Below are 17,788 nucleotides of genomic sequence, written 5' to 3' on the forward strand. Positions count from 1 at the left end.
TTCTATTAAATGAAAAAGAAATGACTAGTAACAAAAAAATAATCACAAAAAATAATCCTTCTCGTCAATCAGTATGGAGTGCCAAATGAAGGCCGAATCTCTTTTAGGCGAATGCTATACACATGGAAAATGTGTGTAAACAACACGCACAGGCTCCTATAAAGAAAGAAGGTATTAACATGACATTCAATTTTAAAATTCATGTTTCTGTCTGGAAACATGCTTGAGCATTTTCCACAAAGCGTTCTTCTGTTATGCCAGATACTTTAGGTCAGAGCCCACTGAAGTATGCAGCATGTGACAGTCCTTCTGCCCTCACTACTTATTTCACCATCACACTTACAATTAACAGATGTCTGCACACAGTGGCGTACTGAACATATTCAGCTAGAAAAAATGAGTAACTGCCCAAGGATAAAACATAAATAATCAGAAACTGCTGATCAGCAGAATAGTGAAATACACAAAACATCAAAGAACACAGCAGCTTGTCAACCCCATGGAAAATCCTCAGCTATAACCAATTAAGAGAAAAATGTTTGTTAATAAGCTCTTAAATGTGGAAAAAATGATTCAAATAACAATAAAAGAAGTCCATTATGGACCTAGTGAGAATAGTGAAACCACTCACCTCTACTATATGGAAAAGACAAAAGTTAACAATGAGAAACTGCAGTGCGGGGACTCCACCATGAGTGTGAGGCCACTGCCATGACTAAGGATGCTCTTTGTGAATCACTTAGCCCATGCACACTGCCTTGCAACTTGTGTGTGCAGGTGGGGAGAAAAAGACAAAATTGACATGGAACCCCTCTCAGGGTGCCATGCCCACAAACAACTGCCTGTGACATAGGTAAGTAACCCCTGCAGCAGGCCTTACAGCCCTAAGGCAGGGTGCACTATACCACAGGTGAGGGCATAGCTGTATGAGCAATATACCCCTACAGTGTCCAAGTCCATTCTTAGAAATTTTAAGTGCAGTGTAGCCATACTGAGTAGTCTGGGAGTTTGTAATTACTAACTCCACAGCTCCATAATGACTTCACTGAATAATGGGAAGTTTGGTATCAAACTTCTCAGCACAATAAAACCACACTGATGCCAGTGTGGGGTTTATTAAAACAAATGCACATAGAGGGCATCTTAGAGATGCCCCAAAATGCTAGCCAAACTGCTAGTGTAGGACTGACCAGACTGTGCCAGCCTGCCACTTTCAGACAAGTTTCTGACCATATGGGGTGAGTGCCTTTGTGCACTCTGTGGTCAGAAGCAAAGCCTGTCCGGGGTGGAGGTGCTTCCCACCTCCCCCTGCAGGGGTTACAGTGCCCCAGAGCCCTCCAGCTAGTGGAGATGCCTGCCTCCCCCGACAAAGCCCCACTTTTGGCAGTAAGTCCGGCAGGAAAATTAGGGAAAACAGGGAGGAGTGACCACCTCAGCCAGGACCACCTCTAAGGTGTCCAGAGCAGAGGGGACCCCCTCCCTGCCGAATCATCCATCTTGGTTTAGAGTACAAGTCCCAATAGGGGTAAGAATGTGCCCCCCTCCACAAAGGGAGTAGGAACAAGGAGGATGTAGTCACTCTCAGCGACAGTAGCCAATGGCTATTGCCCTCTGATCCCCTAAATCTAGGATTTAAGGGCCTCTCTGAACCCAGCTCACCAGATTCCTGGTGACCTACCAGAAGGAGAAGAACTGCTAAGCTGAAACCCCAAGCAGAGAAGAAGGAAGATGACAACTGCTTTGGCCCCAGCCCTACCGGCCTGTCTCCTGCTTCAAAGAACCTGCAAAAAGACCAGCGACGCATCCAGCAGGACCAGCAACCTCTTCCAACTCCAGAGGCCTGCCCTGCACCTAAACGGTTTAAGAACTCCCCAGGACAGAGCATTTGTCTAAAGATAACCTACAACCAAGGACTCTCACCTCACTCCGGTTGCATGAATCTTTACCCCTGTGCACCCGACGTCAATGGTCCGTGTCCAGGTGGTCTATCCAGCAAGAGAGTATCCACAGGCGATTGTTAGCAAGTGCCCACCCTGGGTTGACCTCTCCAACCTTCCACAATGACACCTGCAGAGGGAATCCCGAGGACCGGCCTGACCGCGAAGCTCTGGACGAAGATATCTGACGCCTAAGAACACACTGCACAGGCAGCCCTCAGGCCTTGGAGAAACCAAACCCTGTGCATCAACGTCCAGCAGGCACTGACACACCTGACAGGTAGTGTGCCCGAGACAGCCCCCTGGACCTCGCCTGCAGCCTCTGAGTGACCCCCGGGGTCTCCTCCTAGACCAGCATTGGAAACCCCAACGTCCCGTTTGAACCTTACACCAGGCCTCCCCTGTGCCGCTGAGGGTGTGTGTTTGGTGCCTACTTGTTGTCAGGAATCCCCAAGGTGCCTCCTGCTTTATCTGCCAGCATCCCAAGGGATTAGGGTTAAAAAAAAATTCTCTGTTCTTGGTTAAACCTTCATGTTTCTAAGTAAACATAATGTGCTGTGTTACACAATTGGTTTTATCAATGCTTGTTTGCTAATGTGAGCAGGTGTAGACATGTGCTTCTAATTGGGTGTGGTGACTCATCTCAACTGCTTTCCTGATTGGCTATAAATAGCGGAGTGAAGCATGCCTCCCTGCTTCGCTTCGTTTTACTTCCTGATCTCATCATCTGACTTAGCAGTCCAGCCCCTGCTGTCATCCTCGTATTCAGGACTTTTGAGACAATTATTTTCTTCGTTCCTGTACCAGCTGACACCAGGCATTCCTCCAGCACTCCGGAAAAGACTGTAGCTAAGTGACTAGCATTCTCCAGGGAGTTTGTTCTTTGAGCGCCACGCTTTCCTAGAACAGCTGGTCTTTCAGACCCCGTATTTTTGACAGAGTGCTTATATTGAAGAGACAAATATATTTCTGAACATTTTACATTATTATTGTAGTTACTTGCCTAAGTGTGCTTCAGGAAATATGCTTGAGCTCAAGTACTACAAAAAGTGACAGTGCAATTTTAAAAGAGCATTTACGTGACTTTTCTTTCTCTAATAGCATAACTCTTGGATTTAAATTGTGTCATTCATGTATGTGTTTCAGGTTTGAGGAATTTGCTTTTGAAGGGTTTTTCACACACACAGTGAAACCAAACCAAACTGTGCCACCCTAACTGTTTGAACCCAGAGTGGACATTTGTATTTCTTGGATTGTTTCTGTTCCTTTTAGTTTAACCTATGCATGCAGGAGTGATATAATTAATGCCCATGTTTGTTTTTCTTGTGCATGATAAGTGCAACCACAGTTCTAAGTGTAGTGTGCAACAGTGAATCTCTGTGCAGCCAGCCCTAGTGTTGCAGTACTTATTGTTATGGTACTCAGTTCCGGTTTTTGGTAATGCAGTGTTAGTAATTGTGCCAACAGTTATTTTTATCTAAGAAAAGTGCTGGAGCATCCCAGTGTTCTTCTACCGCTCCCGTGCCCATATCAGAAAGAGAGAATCAGTTTCAAGGAAGTTAGATGCAGATGCACTAACTCTACTATCACTCTGTCAGAGACGCCCCCCCCCCCCCAGATACAGGGTGCCTGGCTGGACCGGCAAGGCGTGGCAGTGTTTTGTCTCTTTCTCTTCCACCCCCCCCTTCCTTTTGGGACACCTGCCGGGGTTTCTGTGTCCACCAGGAAGTGCTGAGAGGTGTTCTAGGAGGTCGGGGCATACCATCGCCCCTGCAGTCATCCTGCTTTCAGGTGAGTGGCCCTGTCTCGACACTTGTGGCCCCTCCAGTGCTCCGTCAAACCCCCCCTGGTCTGCCTTCCGAGTCACGGGTACTTACCTGCAGGCAGGCCTGAGTCCAAGTACTCCCTGTCTCCATAGGAGCCCACTTTAAATTTACTCAACTTTGGCCAATGCGCCCGACCGGCCCTTGTTGCTGGTGGTGGGTATTTAGGGTTAAGGTGAACCCCAACCGGTGGACTTCCTAAAACCCAGAGACTAAAACAGTAAGTGTTGTACTTACCTGTAAAACGATCTAACATTTCTACTCCCCAGGAACTGTTCTGAAAATTGTAGTGTCCACTGTTAAAACAGATTATTGCCAATAATTCAAAAACTGTATTACTTACCTATTTCAAACAAAGTACTGTTGATACATGTGTGAAACACAAATCTTTTGAAGTACTTACCTGCAACTTGAATCTTGTGGTTCTAAAAATATATTTTTGCTATATATAAACTATTGGTCTGGAGTTGTCATTGAGTGTGTGCTTCTTCTATTGTCTGTGTGTGTACAACAAATGCTTTGCACTACCCTCTGATAAGCCTAACTGCTCGTCCACACTACCACAAAGGAAGCATTAGTATTATCTACTTTAATCTCTTTGGAACCCCTGGATTCTGTGTACACTATATCTCATGTTGATTTAGGTTATGATATGATATAATATATACTGAGCCAGCTTCCTACAGACGGCCATTCCAATTTAGTGAAAAAGTCCTGCTTTGGGTACCCCCATCAGAAACAGGGTGAACATGCACCAAACGTTTTTTACTTTCACAGGAGTTGATGTGGCAGCAGCTCATGATGTCATTGAGATCACACATGCCTTGTGGTAATCTCTTAATTTGGTGGATAGCAGTCTGGTGGAAGAGATGACTTCTGCCACTGAGATGGGTGGTGGGCTGCCCACCATGGTCACTGCATGTAAGGCAGAAAATGATTGTATCAGATAAAATCATCATAGCAAATGCTCTAGAAAGGACAAAGTGTACTGCAACAACTTAACAATACTTTGATGTGCCACCCCCACCAATGCTGCATAGTGAGAATTGGGTGAGGAATTTAACAGTTTAAGGATTGAACCCCCTGTCTAAGGGAAGTATGATCAGGATCCCTGGGGAAGAGGAGTCCTGGAGCTGCCATGCAATGAATGAAAATTCTAGTGAGAGAGTCAGGGTGAAATAGGGGTTGGAGGGGGGAGTCAAAGAAACTTCATAAAGGTCACCAATGGAAGGATGGCTCAGAGCGCTATCTACTTCATGGCGTAGAAGCCTAACAATCATGAGTGGGTGACATAATCCCTTTAGTTTTCTACCTCAATGGAATAAGTGAACCATGAGGCTGGCCAACAATGGGAGAATAAAGCAAATGTGGGGCTTTAACTGCCCGCGGCATGCATATTTGGACAATCCTATGCATTCAACATAAATCTCTGATAGACTATTACACAGGATAAGATACAGGTCACATTTAGGAAAGTACTCATCAGGCGTTACTTCATTAGTTAAATTGTTAGTCTGCCTCAGGATTTGTCATCCTCATGCCCTAGGAATTGCCCTTGTTTGTTCATTTGATTTGGAGGAATTCTAATGCAGTTTGAATGTTTTTTTGTGCTATGCATTTGTGCAATCAACGACATGAACACTGTCAATTTTTGTTTTATAGACCAGTAGCACTTTGTCTGTAAACAGGAAACCAATTCATCCATCAATTGGGTTTCTAGTTGGATACAAATGAATTGCGTTTACCTTAGCAAAATTAATTTCCTCATTTTTAATGGTGCAAAAGAAAAAAAAGACATGTATACTTACCACTCCACTATTTCTGGATGAAGAATTGTGTTGTTCACTTGAAATCTAAGGACAAAAAGACAAAAATTGATGAATGTGCAAATAAAAAATATTTAAAATATAAAAAATATCAAAACACAATGGCTTCTCACATCTATGAACGTTTAACAATCTTGGAAGAAATTGTCCTACACTAGGGACACAAGTGGAGTCTTGTTGAAGGATTCACTTTCATCTACATAGTAAGGAACGATAAATAATGATGGACTTGCTATTCTGCCAGTCTAGCACTTTGCTGATGTACTGCAGTGTAAGGTGCTTGCTTCAGAGCAGGATGGGCTGCCATGCCCCATTCTAGCTGTGGCCTTCTGTGGCGTTGGGATGATTTGAACATTTTTGTCAGCACAAATTTGATTTCCAGTCCAACTCAGATAAAAAGCTATTCATAAGTGTAGTGGTTAGCATGTTTTTAGTTGCAGACTGTGCAAATTTACAAACATTTTTAAACAAAAAAATATGACCTCTAATTACCGAAAATGTGGAGTAATGTCCCACTAAGAACTATGCTAAAAGCAATGCAATATGAAAGTACATTTTTGCTATTGGGTATGAACAAGGTGTGGTAGACGCAGGGCAGACAAAAGGGTGACTGCTGTCTAGAAAATAAATACATTTTCAAGGCTCTGTGAATCAGCAGGGTAGACGGGCACAGTGAAAGCAGCCAGGTTCGACCTTCGTGTGCTCTGGAGCATACTGTGCAGCTTTCTATGAAGAAGTTCAGCTCAGGGGTCCCTGCCATAGTGAAGTGTCACACTGTAGGCGATCCTGCAGCATTTATCCACAGCGCCATCAACACCGGGGTTGTAGCCTGAACTATCACAGGTATCAGAAATTGAAAACTGAAAACTGGATCAGCAGAGTCCTGTCTCTGTAACGTTCCCCATCGTTACAGCCTACGCTTTTGCTGGGAGCTCATATGAACTACATCCAGAGTTTTGTGACAGCCAACACTCCCAGAGCATTCACAACTTCTAAAGAGTTTTCCCACTGTAGTAATCTGTATGGGGAATAAGGGTATTAGTAAACAGTCAATAAGAAGATACATAAAGCGTCTCAGAGGCTTGGAGGGAGGAGAAGAGATGCACATAATCTCGTTCCGTCACACAGTTTGGTTTTATATGCTCTCTAAATACAATTTATAACAATTGCAGATGAATCATTCTCCTGCTTATTATCCTCTCGAGGAGAAAGCAGACTTGCCGAATCCTAGTGAGAGAATGCTGCTCAGAAAGCAATAAAACAGATGCTGAGGGGAGAAGAAAGAAAAAGCACCTTTTCCTGAGGAATGTACAATGACCTTCACTCTGAAGCTGACAGCCGACCCACTCAGCTATGCCAACTTGTTGTGTCCAAGTAGAAAGCTAGCCGAGTAAAACATACAAGCGTTCTGATCGATAAAGTGATCTCTGCAGCTCTGCACTTGAAGATCGCCCTGGCTAACTGTGTCTTTAGTATTTCACCATTTCTTTCCCTAATGTTCCAAAGTCATCTTTTAGAGGTTTGCTGCTGATTTTCACACTAGTTAGTCTAAGTCATAATGTGCATGATGAATCTTCTGCTTGAATAAAGGGTGTTTAGCCAATCATCCCCGGGCCTTGAGTGCTACACATACATTAAAGGTGTCCACTTAGGATGGAGGTATGCTTCCAAATTCCATCCGAATTCCTCTTTCTCTCTACACACTATCTCTGGAACTGGTCTGAAGTCCAAGTCCCTGACTGCAGTAAAAATACTGCCCAGGGTGCTCTTTGGTCACAGGAATTAATGATCCTTTGGCATTTTCCATATGTCTCACCATGTTCCATCAGATGCTGTCAGACTGAAGTAGTCTACTTCTTTCCTATAGTGATCTATTAATCAAAAAGAAGCAACCGATTTTGCTTTTTCCACTCCCTGCTACCAGAACCTCATAGCCCAAGGGGGGGTTCATAAAAATCTTGTGATTGATCATTTTAGATTAGAAACAACATAGTATCAAGTGCACATCCGATTGGTGTTTCATTAGCCTTTACCTGTGTTAATGTCAACAAAACAGATCAGATGAACTTGGTCACAAAAAAAACAAATCAGTCCAGGAACTCAGCATGTGCCTTGGGAAGAATGTATATTAAAGTGTGTACAATGATGATCTTACAAACTGAGAATTTTATATATACAAAGCCAAAAGCATAAAGGGTTCAAACACAGATCTTTACCAGGGATATAGATGAAAAACAAACTTTCAAATTAGATCTTGAATAAAAGACTATAAGTTGGGAAAGTGTTTTGGCCAGAAACAAGCTTGACAGTAAAGGTATGCACTGTACATGCACTTACTGGCTGATTCCTTCAAATGAAGCTTCTTTGGAGACATTTCCACTATCAGTATTAACGCCACGCTGGTGGAAAAAGTGAGATAGATAAGACATTATATCACCATTTGCTAGGTAGTGACACTAAAACTTTGTTATTGATATTGTAGTACGCTATATTACAAATTGCACACCACACTTCTATAGCTGTGCAAAGGTTTGTCAATGAACAAGGCTTCCCCGTTAAATACACTGGTACTTATGGTATGGGAGAAGGGCACTATTATAGCCTTAGAACCCGCAATAGCGGGCTATACCGGCTATTAAAGGCCCACTCCAGTGCTAGAAGGCCAGAGCTGAAGGTGAGGGCCTTTAACAAGGGAGTGGGACTTTATTTGCCGATATAGCCGAGCTACGAAGGGCTATAAGGCTATTAGAACAATCTGCCACTAGGGGGCAGAAGTCCTCATGGAGCCAGACAGGATTAAAATCCTGTCGGGCTCCATGAGGCCTTTGTTCACAGCTGTTGCTGTGAACAAAGAACATTGGAATGTTGACGCTCCGGGCTTTTACTAGCCAGTTAAAGCCCTGAGCGCTCCATTGTCTCCAATGGAGCTCCCAACATTCCAATGTTCTAATATAGCCTTAGAACCCGCCGTAGTGGGCTCTACCGGCTATTAAAGGCCCGCTCTCGTGTTAAATGCCCGAGTCGAAGGCGAGGGCATTTAACAAGGGAGAGGGCCTTTAATAGCTGGTAGAGCCCGCTACGGCGGGTTCTAAGGCTATTAGAACATTCTGCCACTCAGGGCAGAATGTTCTATTAGATAAAACAAATTCCTCACGAAGCCCAAGGGGATTAAAATCCCCTCGGGCTCCGTGGGGCTTTGTTCACAGTTCTTGCTGTGAACAAAGAGAACATTGGAATGTTGGCGCTGCAGGCTTTTACCGGCCAGTAAAAGCACACAGCACTCCATTGTTTTCAATGGAGCTGCCAACGTTCCAATGTTCTAAAAAAAAGACAGATTAGTCTAGTGAATGTAACTTGTAATTAAAAGGCTCCTAACGCTAGCATTCTCATTGCATTTCTGATATTAGGCACCTTCCTAATCTGGAACTGCTTTATTGGTGTTGCAATAACTGAGAAGGAAAAAAAGATAACAAACCAACTAAGTATATACATTTTATTATTACAGTAGATACATAGTGATGAAAGGTTGAATGGTTTACCTAAAATTGAAATGGAAAGCGTGATTAAGAAAATGAAGACAGTCAGGGGGATAAGTGCTACTGCAGTCATCTTGGAGTCACCTGAAGGTTGAAGATTTTAGAGTCCACTAAACTATTGAAGTTGATTAAATGAATACCACTCGTTAAAAACATATACAATGCCATCACATCTCGAGACGAGCCAGTTTTCAAACTGCAGACTATAGATGAACTAATTACTTATTTGCACCACATATCTAAAAGGAATGTAAAAACATCTCTCATAAATGTGTCATTAGTAATCATATAACTGCAGGCTGGGCCACCTAGAGATATGGGGGGGGGGAGGAGGGCAATGGATATTACTGTCACCCAGTGTTGCATTAATTAGCTCAGTGAACTGAATGTTTCCCATACACTGCCAACTTAAATTGACTCTGCCAGAGTCTGCATTTCAAAAAGTACAAAGTTCACCTAACTGAGCGATTGCATAACTTTAGAACTGCATAAACTATCCATTGGCACCTCAGGAACTTCAATAAACCACAACATGACACTGTCCAACTTAAATACCAGTAACATTTATGTCTTTCTCAAGGTGGAGAATAAATAATTATTTTTTACCAGAGTAAGAAGAACAGACGGGTTCCTTGATGCCAGGACACTGGAAATCTAAAATGAAAAACAGAAAAACAAACGTATCAGGGTGATATTCAGGAAACGTAGCACATTACAGAGCGTATGTCCTTAGGAACCGACTTCTATAACAAGGGGATACCACCACGAAAAGGTTTGGTCACAGCATAATGATTTTGAAACTGTTTGATACTAATCAAATAATGTATTTACATCTGAGGTGGTACCCTTACAAGAATAGAGATGTGAGTTTAGAAGGGTCTTCCAGTGTGTGAAGTTGTTTTAGGAGCATCAACGAGTAGTGTTGCTACTCAAAATTGGATTTTAAAATAGTTTGCAAATCTATACGAGAAGAGGGTTGACTCATTAAAAGAGGAAAGGGTGTCTCTTGTTGATGTTACAGTGTGCTTAATGTGTGCCTTCATGCAAAGGTCAAAGTCGGCTCCGAAGTCCAGCATGTAACTTGTTGGACAAACTTAGGAGAAACATCTTCCATCAGTCATTTGACCGGGCATTTTGCACTGAATTTTAGGTGATGACTGCCGGAAAAGAGGATGGATTCAGGCTTTTCAGAGTTTCACTTGAAGAAGTTTGAAGACATCCATGTGTGTATGTTTCATTAATGCACAATGTCTTAGGATGTTGGCAAAACAGGTGATTTCCATTTATAGATGGGTATTATTAATATACTGGTGGATGAACACAGCCACTTTCTCTATCATAACTCACAGCACCACCATATATAAGTTGAACATCAAGAACAGAGGCATTCAAGAAGTCACCTGAGACCATGTATGGGTCAGATCAGTAATTATCACTTCTAACCAACTGTTTGTGGATTCAGATGAAGGAAATGAAACAAATGTGAACTGTGCCCTTGAATCGTGTGTGTGTGTGTCCCTCTCTCAGTCTTCAACAGACCTCTGATGGTCACCCATGTAAAAGGTCACTGGGAGATCAAGAAAAAAAATGAAAACAGGATTCCATATTATCCAACAGAATAGGAATAGAGGAATATCATTAAAAATTCTGGTGATTGCATTTTTGGGCTGCAACGTTTCGGAAATCTGATTGATTATATACATGTTACTGGAGTCCTCAGAAGTTGAGCATGTATAGAAGCTTCACAGTAATGTTGGATAGAAATCTTCTGTTAAAATTTAGCAGAGAGGGTTTAACCAGTGATGTTCCTATTTGGATGTGAGGCCTAAACCTGGCAGAAAGAAAGTAGTGGGCATTTGTAAGGGCTGTACGAATGAAAGTAATATTGAGACACAATATACCACACAGAAAGGCCTGCTGTGAATTCATTAACTCACAAACATCACCTCCTATGAAGCACATCTGGTCCATGATAAAGGAGGAAAGATCTGGTTCACTCCATTCTACACTGAGACACACCAATTTGAAGTGTCAACAAGAAAACACTACATCAATGTACTTTTTTATTTATTTTTAGATATTTCTATAACATAATAAGCAGCCTTATAATTGCTCTAATAATTGTCTGACACTACACAGCGGCAGAGAGAGAACTTAACCACAATATGCTCTGCGACTGAAGCAAATGTGAACATTTATGGACCTAAGCTATTCAGATACAATAATCCTGTCTTCCTGTTCACTTACCAAGTAATGGTGATAAATAATTTCAATGTATGGCTTGTTTGAAAGACCAAGTACATTAAAGGTTTAAGAAAGTGCATACTCACAAATGTCATAATAAGAAAGTGTTCGACAGTAGGGTGTTTTACATCAGCGTGCATGCTTGTATCAGATTATTCTGCTGATGTGGATAATCAAAAAAGGGAAATACAATGAACCACAGAGATTTTTCAGTTTTACGTGTTGCCAAGTTTATTTATGGTTTGTAGTGAATCAAATAATACTCTTACACTTCGGGGGGAGGGGGAGTTTACTAATCAGACAATAACTTATAAATGATCAGGCAGACTATTTACTGCATTAACCTCCCTCCAAACAAAGCACACAACATAAAATTGTACTGGATATATGATGCCTCTACTATAGGACCCCTACAAATAATGTATAAAAACGATAAAAGAGACTTAAAGGAACATACAAATATGACTATATCTTTCATGTTACACAACAAAACACATATTTAAGTGTAAGTTTTCACAGTCTTTGTCTGGTTTATATCTACTGTCCTCCACATTGGCTCATCATTTATTGATCACCTTTTAACTGATAAAACATTATCTTAGATACCTGTTGACAAAGAAAAAGTGATTTTCAATTCTTCACACCGCACAGTAACATTAACTTGGGTGGATTTACATATGTTTCCCTTTAGGTCTCCAAACATCTTAAAGGGGGCGTTTCAATGTGCAACAATAGCTATATCTTTTGAAGTAGTAAGATACACCTAGTCTAACCTAATTCTCTTTTTGCATATTCTATTAGTGTTGTCAGTTTAAAGGTATGTTCTTAAAGTCTACTACTTCAGAGAACCATTTGTGCAGTCAAAAAAACAACAATGTCAGATCGTATCACACATATCAGTTTACAACACCAAAAAAAATCTTGGTTTGGCGTTGTGTAGTTTTAGTCAAATTGGATTCATAAAGCAAAATCATACTGTGTATGTGGGTCCTGGCATCTTCAGCATTTTCAATAGAAGACATATACCATAAGCCTTGACAAAGCCAATTGATCTGGTTTATTATTTTGTTGCAATTGCACACTTGAACATACATACAGAATCCCAGGTGGGAGGGAATGGATCAATAGATTATCGGGGGCATACGAAGATGGAAGGAGTGGGAGGATGGAAGGATGGAGTAAGGAAGAGTGCAGATCTGAGAGGACATACGACTGCTAGTGGCTAGGTGAATGCATGTATGGGGTGGATGGATAGGCAGCGCCATGCCATCACTAGCCAGCCATAAAACATATGCTCGATATCCAGAAACAATGAGTGAGCCTACTCCACACCAATGCAGTGTTCAAAAAGTTATCAAAACAAACCAGGTTTGAATGAGAAGGCAACATTGGTCTGACCTGTAGATTTCATGGAAACAACTGCAAACAACTATAATTTTTTCCCAAAAGGCTTCACATCATTTGCATGGATTCTTTTGATGTTCCCTTATATTGAAACTAGGTCCCTTCATTTAGACCCCCCAAACTCAAAGATTCAGTTTAAATAGCTTTCAAATTCAACTTGAAGCCAGTTCATCATGTTAATGGTCCTATTCTGTGTGTTCCTGCCACCTGCTACAAGGCCCCTGCCTTTCTGAAGGTTCCAAATATAGGGATCTCTCATTGGCAGTGTTGTGTCTGGGTGTAGACAATACATGAGCGATGTTTGTTTTAATGTTTTATATCTGGAGGGAATACTTTCCTGAGGTGGCACGTGGAAATACTGTGGTCTTTTTCCAAAACCATACCATGTTTGTCCCCTGTATGCTAGAGATCCAACCTTATGATCCCTGACAAGCTGCAAATTCACAGCTCAACTTGTATTGCTATTTTAAGAAAGCCTTGGTCCAATTCCCCTCTCCAGCTCCCCTTATGCACCATGGTCCAAGCATTACTTCTAGTCTGGCGTCTGTATCAGCACAAGAGCCCTGCAGTCCCCTCCTGTCATCAAACATAAGGACCACGCCCTCGTGATGCCACCAGCTTTCCTCTCCAAACGATGGAACAGCTGCTCTATCTGGCAGTCCCCAAAAACTCTCTTCCATCCGTCCTTTACCTGCCTCCTCAATCAGCAAGTTGAGTGTGAAACAGTATTTGATCAAAAACACCTCCTTCAGTTGCCCGTGATTGTCATGCTAGACTAAAGTCTAGTATAACGCAAGCCTGTTTTTTCAACAAAGTAGGACAAACAATATCACAAATAATATACACTGTCATTTATAGAGTGTTTTGTCCAGTCTGGCATGCTTCTTTTGAAGAACGGTTTAATTTCTGGAAACCAACTACAACATATTAGGTCCACTTTTTAATTACTCACACCGCAACTGAAATACTTTGATAGAGTCTGAGAGATACCTCTGGCACACTGAAACATGCTGTGTGTACCAGCATTTGTACTTGATGTGCAAGTTCGGAGGCTACAAATGGAACATGAGGTCTAGCTTGAGAAATCTCTGTAATATGGAGTATTGTGCTCTGGTATGAAGCCTACTTCATGATTCAGGTGGCCAGATTTTTGTGCCTGCTTGTTGTATGCTGCAATAATTTTCATGGAATTCTAATGCAGGGTTGCGTCTGTTCGGATGGCCTACTTTGAACTGACATCTTAGGCTTTGGGCTTCCTCTTGAAGGATGTTTGCATACTTAGTGGCCACCTCTCTCAAGCTATAGCCTCCTCTGACCTCACTACATTGAGTGGGTTTGATTCTCAGGTTTGCTGCTGGTGTACTGTGTCCAGTTTTTGAGGATACTTGTGTTGTACACTGTCCGGTTCAATAGGCGGCTTCTTTTGTAATGTCATGTCATTGTAGGTCAGGAAGCCTTTCACATTGTTTCTTTGTTTTTTGCTTTCCAGGTGACACAGTTTAACACTGTGAAAAGGAAATATGGCTGCTCTGTTGTCCTATATCTGGCTTTAGGGAACAAGTTTAGAGTACTAACCTTCAAGATTAGGGACCACACCTGGAATACTGTGTTGGTTTGCAGAAGTATTAGCTTGTCCAGGAAGTATCACCATTTTTAAGTGACTTCAGTGGATCCTTCTACATTCCTCCTCTTTTCCATTTTCACCAGCATGGCCCTTAGTCTCATCAAGCACACTTGCAGCAGTGTCTTACTTTGAAAACTCTGGTTCGCAGGCTTCTGAGTGGCATCTCGGAGGATTGTGAAGGGTGTGTGTGTGCGCGTGCTAGGTCGCATTGTGTCGAGCTTTGGGAACGCAGGTAGAGTGCTGTATTTTTACTTTGGGGATCTCACCTCAGGCACGCACAGTGTTGGAGTATTGACACAGAATATGGAGGACTGGCCATTTCAGAAAGCTTTGCCAGAACCCAGACAGCATTTGATGCGTCATTCTAATGCATGACAAAAGGAGTTGTACAGCAAGTGAGAATATGAACCACACTGAGTAAGACATAACCAGGTGTATAAGCTTTGAAAGAAGCATTCAGAGCCGAAAAAGCAAGATTTACAGGATAGAGATGTTCAGCCCTACAGGTGTCACCACCACCTTGCAAAAGGTACAAGAATTAGGAAATACATTTTAGTTGCCAAAATGAGTACCTATTTCTCCATGTAAACAAACAAAGTGCATTTAACTTTGCTTCCTTAGAACCAGTTTTATAAATCAGCCCTCTATATATTAACGTTTGCCCCAAAACGCTTAGTGAAATCTCTAGCCTTACCTCATCTGTATAGTGCACTTCATCCACTTCATACTTCTTTCTGAAATATTCCCGAGGATGAATCCTGAAGATAAAAAAAAAAAAAGTCACGTCATACACAAACCTAGGCAAAAACCAATGTAATAACCTGTAACAATAGTTTTGAATTTGAGACTTTTCTACATTCACATGCCAGACATTATTCTCATCATCTGGCATTTGAGTCCTTTTTTTTTGCATTCTATTTCCTCCTTATCAAATAACTAGCGATCTCTATTATTTATGCTGAATCTATTTTTGTGAGGTCTCCTCTTCACCAGGGAGTCCGTTTTGCGCCGTGTGCCACCTTAAAACACTCACAAGCTTTTTATTAACATAATGATAACAGGCAAATATAACACCACCACTTTGCACCGGGTGGAAATCCATAGATTAACAGCCCAAATTTCTATATCTATTTTGATAACATGTTGAATTGAAAACTGCAGTAAGTCACGGACTAACAAATCCCTCAAACTGGTCTGGTTATGTGTTCAAGAAAAGCTCAATTAATGTTCTTATATAATATAATATAAGCCATATGCGTTTTAAAAATGCCAAACCAGAACTACTACCACTTAAGACTCAAATCCGCTTACTTTCCCATCCAGACTGCATAACTCTCAGGGAGTTTGGGAACAAAAAGTAACGATTTTCCTGTATCGACATCAATAGCACCGTAGCAGTCCGCTTCTGTTACTCCGAAAGTCCAATGAAAGAAAGACTCCTGAATAAGAAATCAGACACAGCAAGAATAGGTCAGCCCAGTCTTAAATGTTTCAATTTACATTAAACAGAATAAAGAATGATTCCTGTAAAGGTAACAGTGGGATATCATATATTTCAAAATATTTTCATGCTCAATATGTATTTCTCTTACAGGTCTCACTTGTATAAAACAAATACATTTCAAGATTCTTTACTGCTTAACTAAAGCAATCTTTTCACTGTTCTTTTATAGGTAATATTTTATATACAAGACAGTAAAAATGTGTGTATGCTTCACAGTAAAACATTTCAAACTGAGCAGATCTATTTTAAAATGATAATCTCTTCATAATTCTAAATACTCAATCAGGAGTCACGTGACTGTCTTATTTAAGACATTTAAGAGACCCCTTCAAAAGTGTTACTAATACTATTAGTGCATCAAATGAGTCCTCTACAAACACAAAATTAAGATTCTGAAAATCTACATTTATTACACTTAATACAAACAATTGACCCCAATTAACATCTTATACAAAAAGAAGAGGTGTTCATAATTTTGATAATAAATGGCTATTGCATGTTTAAGGTTTCTTATGCGAAAGCAAGGCGGGGCACAGATCTTCAGGACATTAAATGTTAGCAAGTCACAGACAGCACATCCATAAAGAATCAATCACTTTTTTCCTGAATCTTCTACATTATTAGAAATCACACAACTGAATGAGCTAGGCTCTGTCGCTGTGTGAGAGAAATGTCAAGCACCCCAGCGTATACTGTAATGGTTTTGGAGTAGAACAGTTACTAATGTTTCTTGGGACATATCGATCCAACGTACATTGTGCCCTGGGAGGAGCCTTCCACTGCTACTCTCTATTCTTTGGCTGCTTAGTTTGCTTTGGAAGGTTTGCACTGATGGCTGTGCTGGATCTGTTCTGTGTGTGTGGAACATATAATATACACACAATATAAAAGCCAGCAGGCTTTGCCACTAATTGCTAAAAGAGCCTGAGGTCCATTTCCTGAAGGCTTTTTCTCCCAGACCATAAAAGCTTTTTGTAAAGGTATATACCCGTTTCTCACAAACACTGAACGTCGATAACAGAACAAATGTGCTATGACACTTCAATGACTCATTTAGGAATTAGTGGCATTGACAAATACTTCATTTAGTCAGAGCTTTAGGACATGATATCATAATTGGAGTAAAACGCAGAGCGAAACAGAACTAGATTATTCACATGTCAATTTATACCTTCAATAACTGATAAAATTGCACCCTTGATCAGCTGATAGAGTTTGGGTCTAATTCAGATGCTTACTCACCATTCAGAAAAATTATACTGCTGGACTCACCATTCTTATTGAACTTAGCATTCTAAAAATCTTTAATCTTCGTCTCTGATAGAGATTGGTGATCAAAAGAGTGGACACACAGGGCTTACTCAATGTGGCTTTTGTCATTATTATGACGCTGTAGACCTTTCCTACCAGTCTCACAAGTCATGGGCATGTTTATGATGGAGTTGTCTTGAGGACCTCTTGGACCCAAGTTGGTTGCCCAGTTTCTAGCTTTGTTCTGTATTCCATTTTTACACATTTTTGTTGCATCACTTTTAGCAATTACATTTTACTGACTTCACTTTGCTTGCATGACATTATTCTAGGAATATATTGTACGAGTGTCTTGTTTTAGTTAGCCTTTTCTCGATGTGATCAGTACATTCTGCTCCAGACTAGGAACAAAGAACACAATATCCAAGTGCTTACATTGCCCATTCAGGAAACAGCTTCTAAGATCTAGACATAGCACTGCATTAGAGCTGTGCTTCTTACACAATGTGGTTTTATTATATAAATGATGCACTGACCCGGAAGTGACAGAGGGGCATTCCTGCAGCGACCATCCTGAGAAGAATTTTGTGTTTGACATGCAGCTCTGCTTATGCTAGTCTACTAGCTTCCTGAGAAAAT

The 17,788-nt window shown here is 41.2% G+C and overlaps 1 protein-coding gene across 1 annotated transcript in view; it reads right to left on the reverse strand.

The window, feature by feature from the left end:
• Positions 1-17,788, reverse strand: part of PEPD (peptidase D) — a 215,020-nt gene that overhangs the window by 127,929 nt on the left and 69,303 nt on the right. Inside the window, exons 3-7 of the mRNA XM_069216573.1 lie at positions 15,706-15,833; positions 15,089-15,152; positions 9,729-9,776; positions 7,924-7,985; positions 5,569-5,613 (exon numbers count right to left, since the gene is read on the reverse strand). Coding sequence (XP_069072674.1) covers positions 5,569-5,613; positions 7,924-7,985; positions 9,729-9,776; positions 15,089-15,152; positions 15,706-15,833 — 347 coding nt within the window. The remainder of the gene's footprint in view (positions 1-5,568; positions 5,614-7,923; positions 7,986-9,728; positions 9,777-15,088; positions 15,153-15,705; positions 15,834-17,788) is intronic.

The sequence above is a fragment of the Pleurodeles waltl genome, chromosome 12 (genome assembly GCF_031143425.1).
Source record: "Pleurodeles waltl isolate 20211129_DDA chromosome 12, aPleWal1.hap1.20221129, whole genome shotgun sequence".
Lineage (NCBI taxonomy): Eukaryota > Metazoa > Chordata > Amphibia > Caudata > Salamandridae > Pleurodeles > Pleurodeles waltl.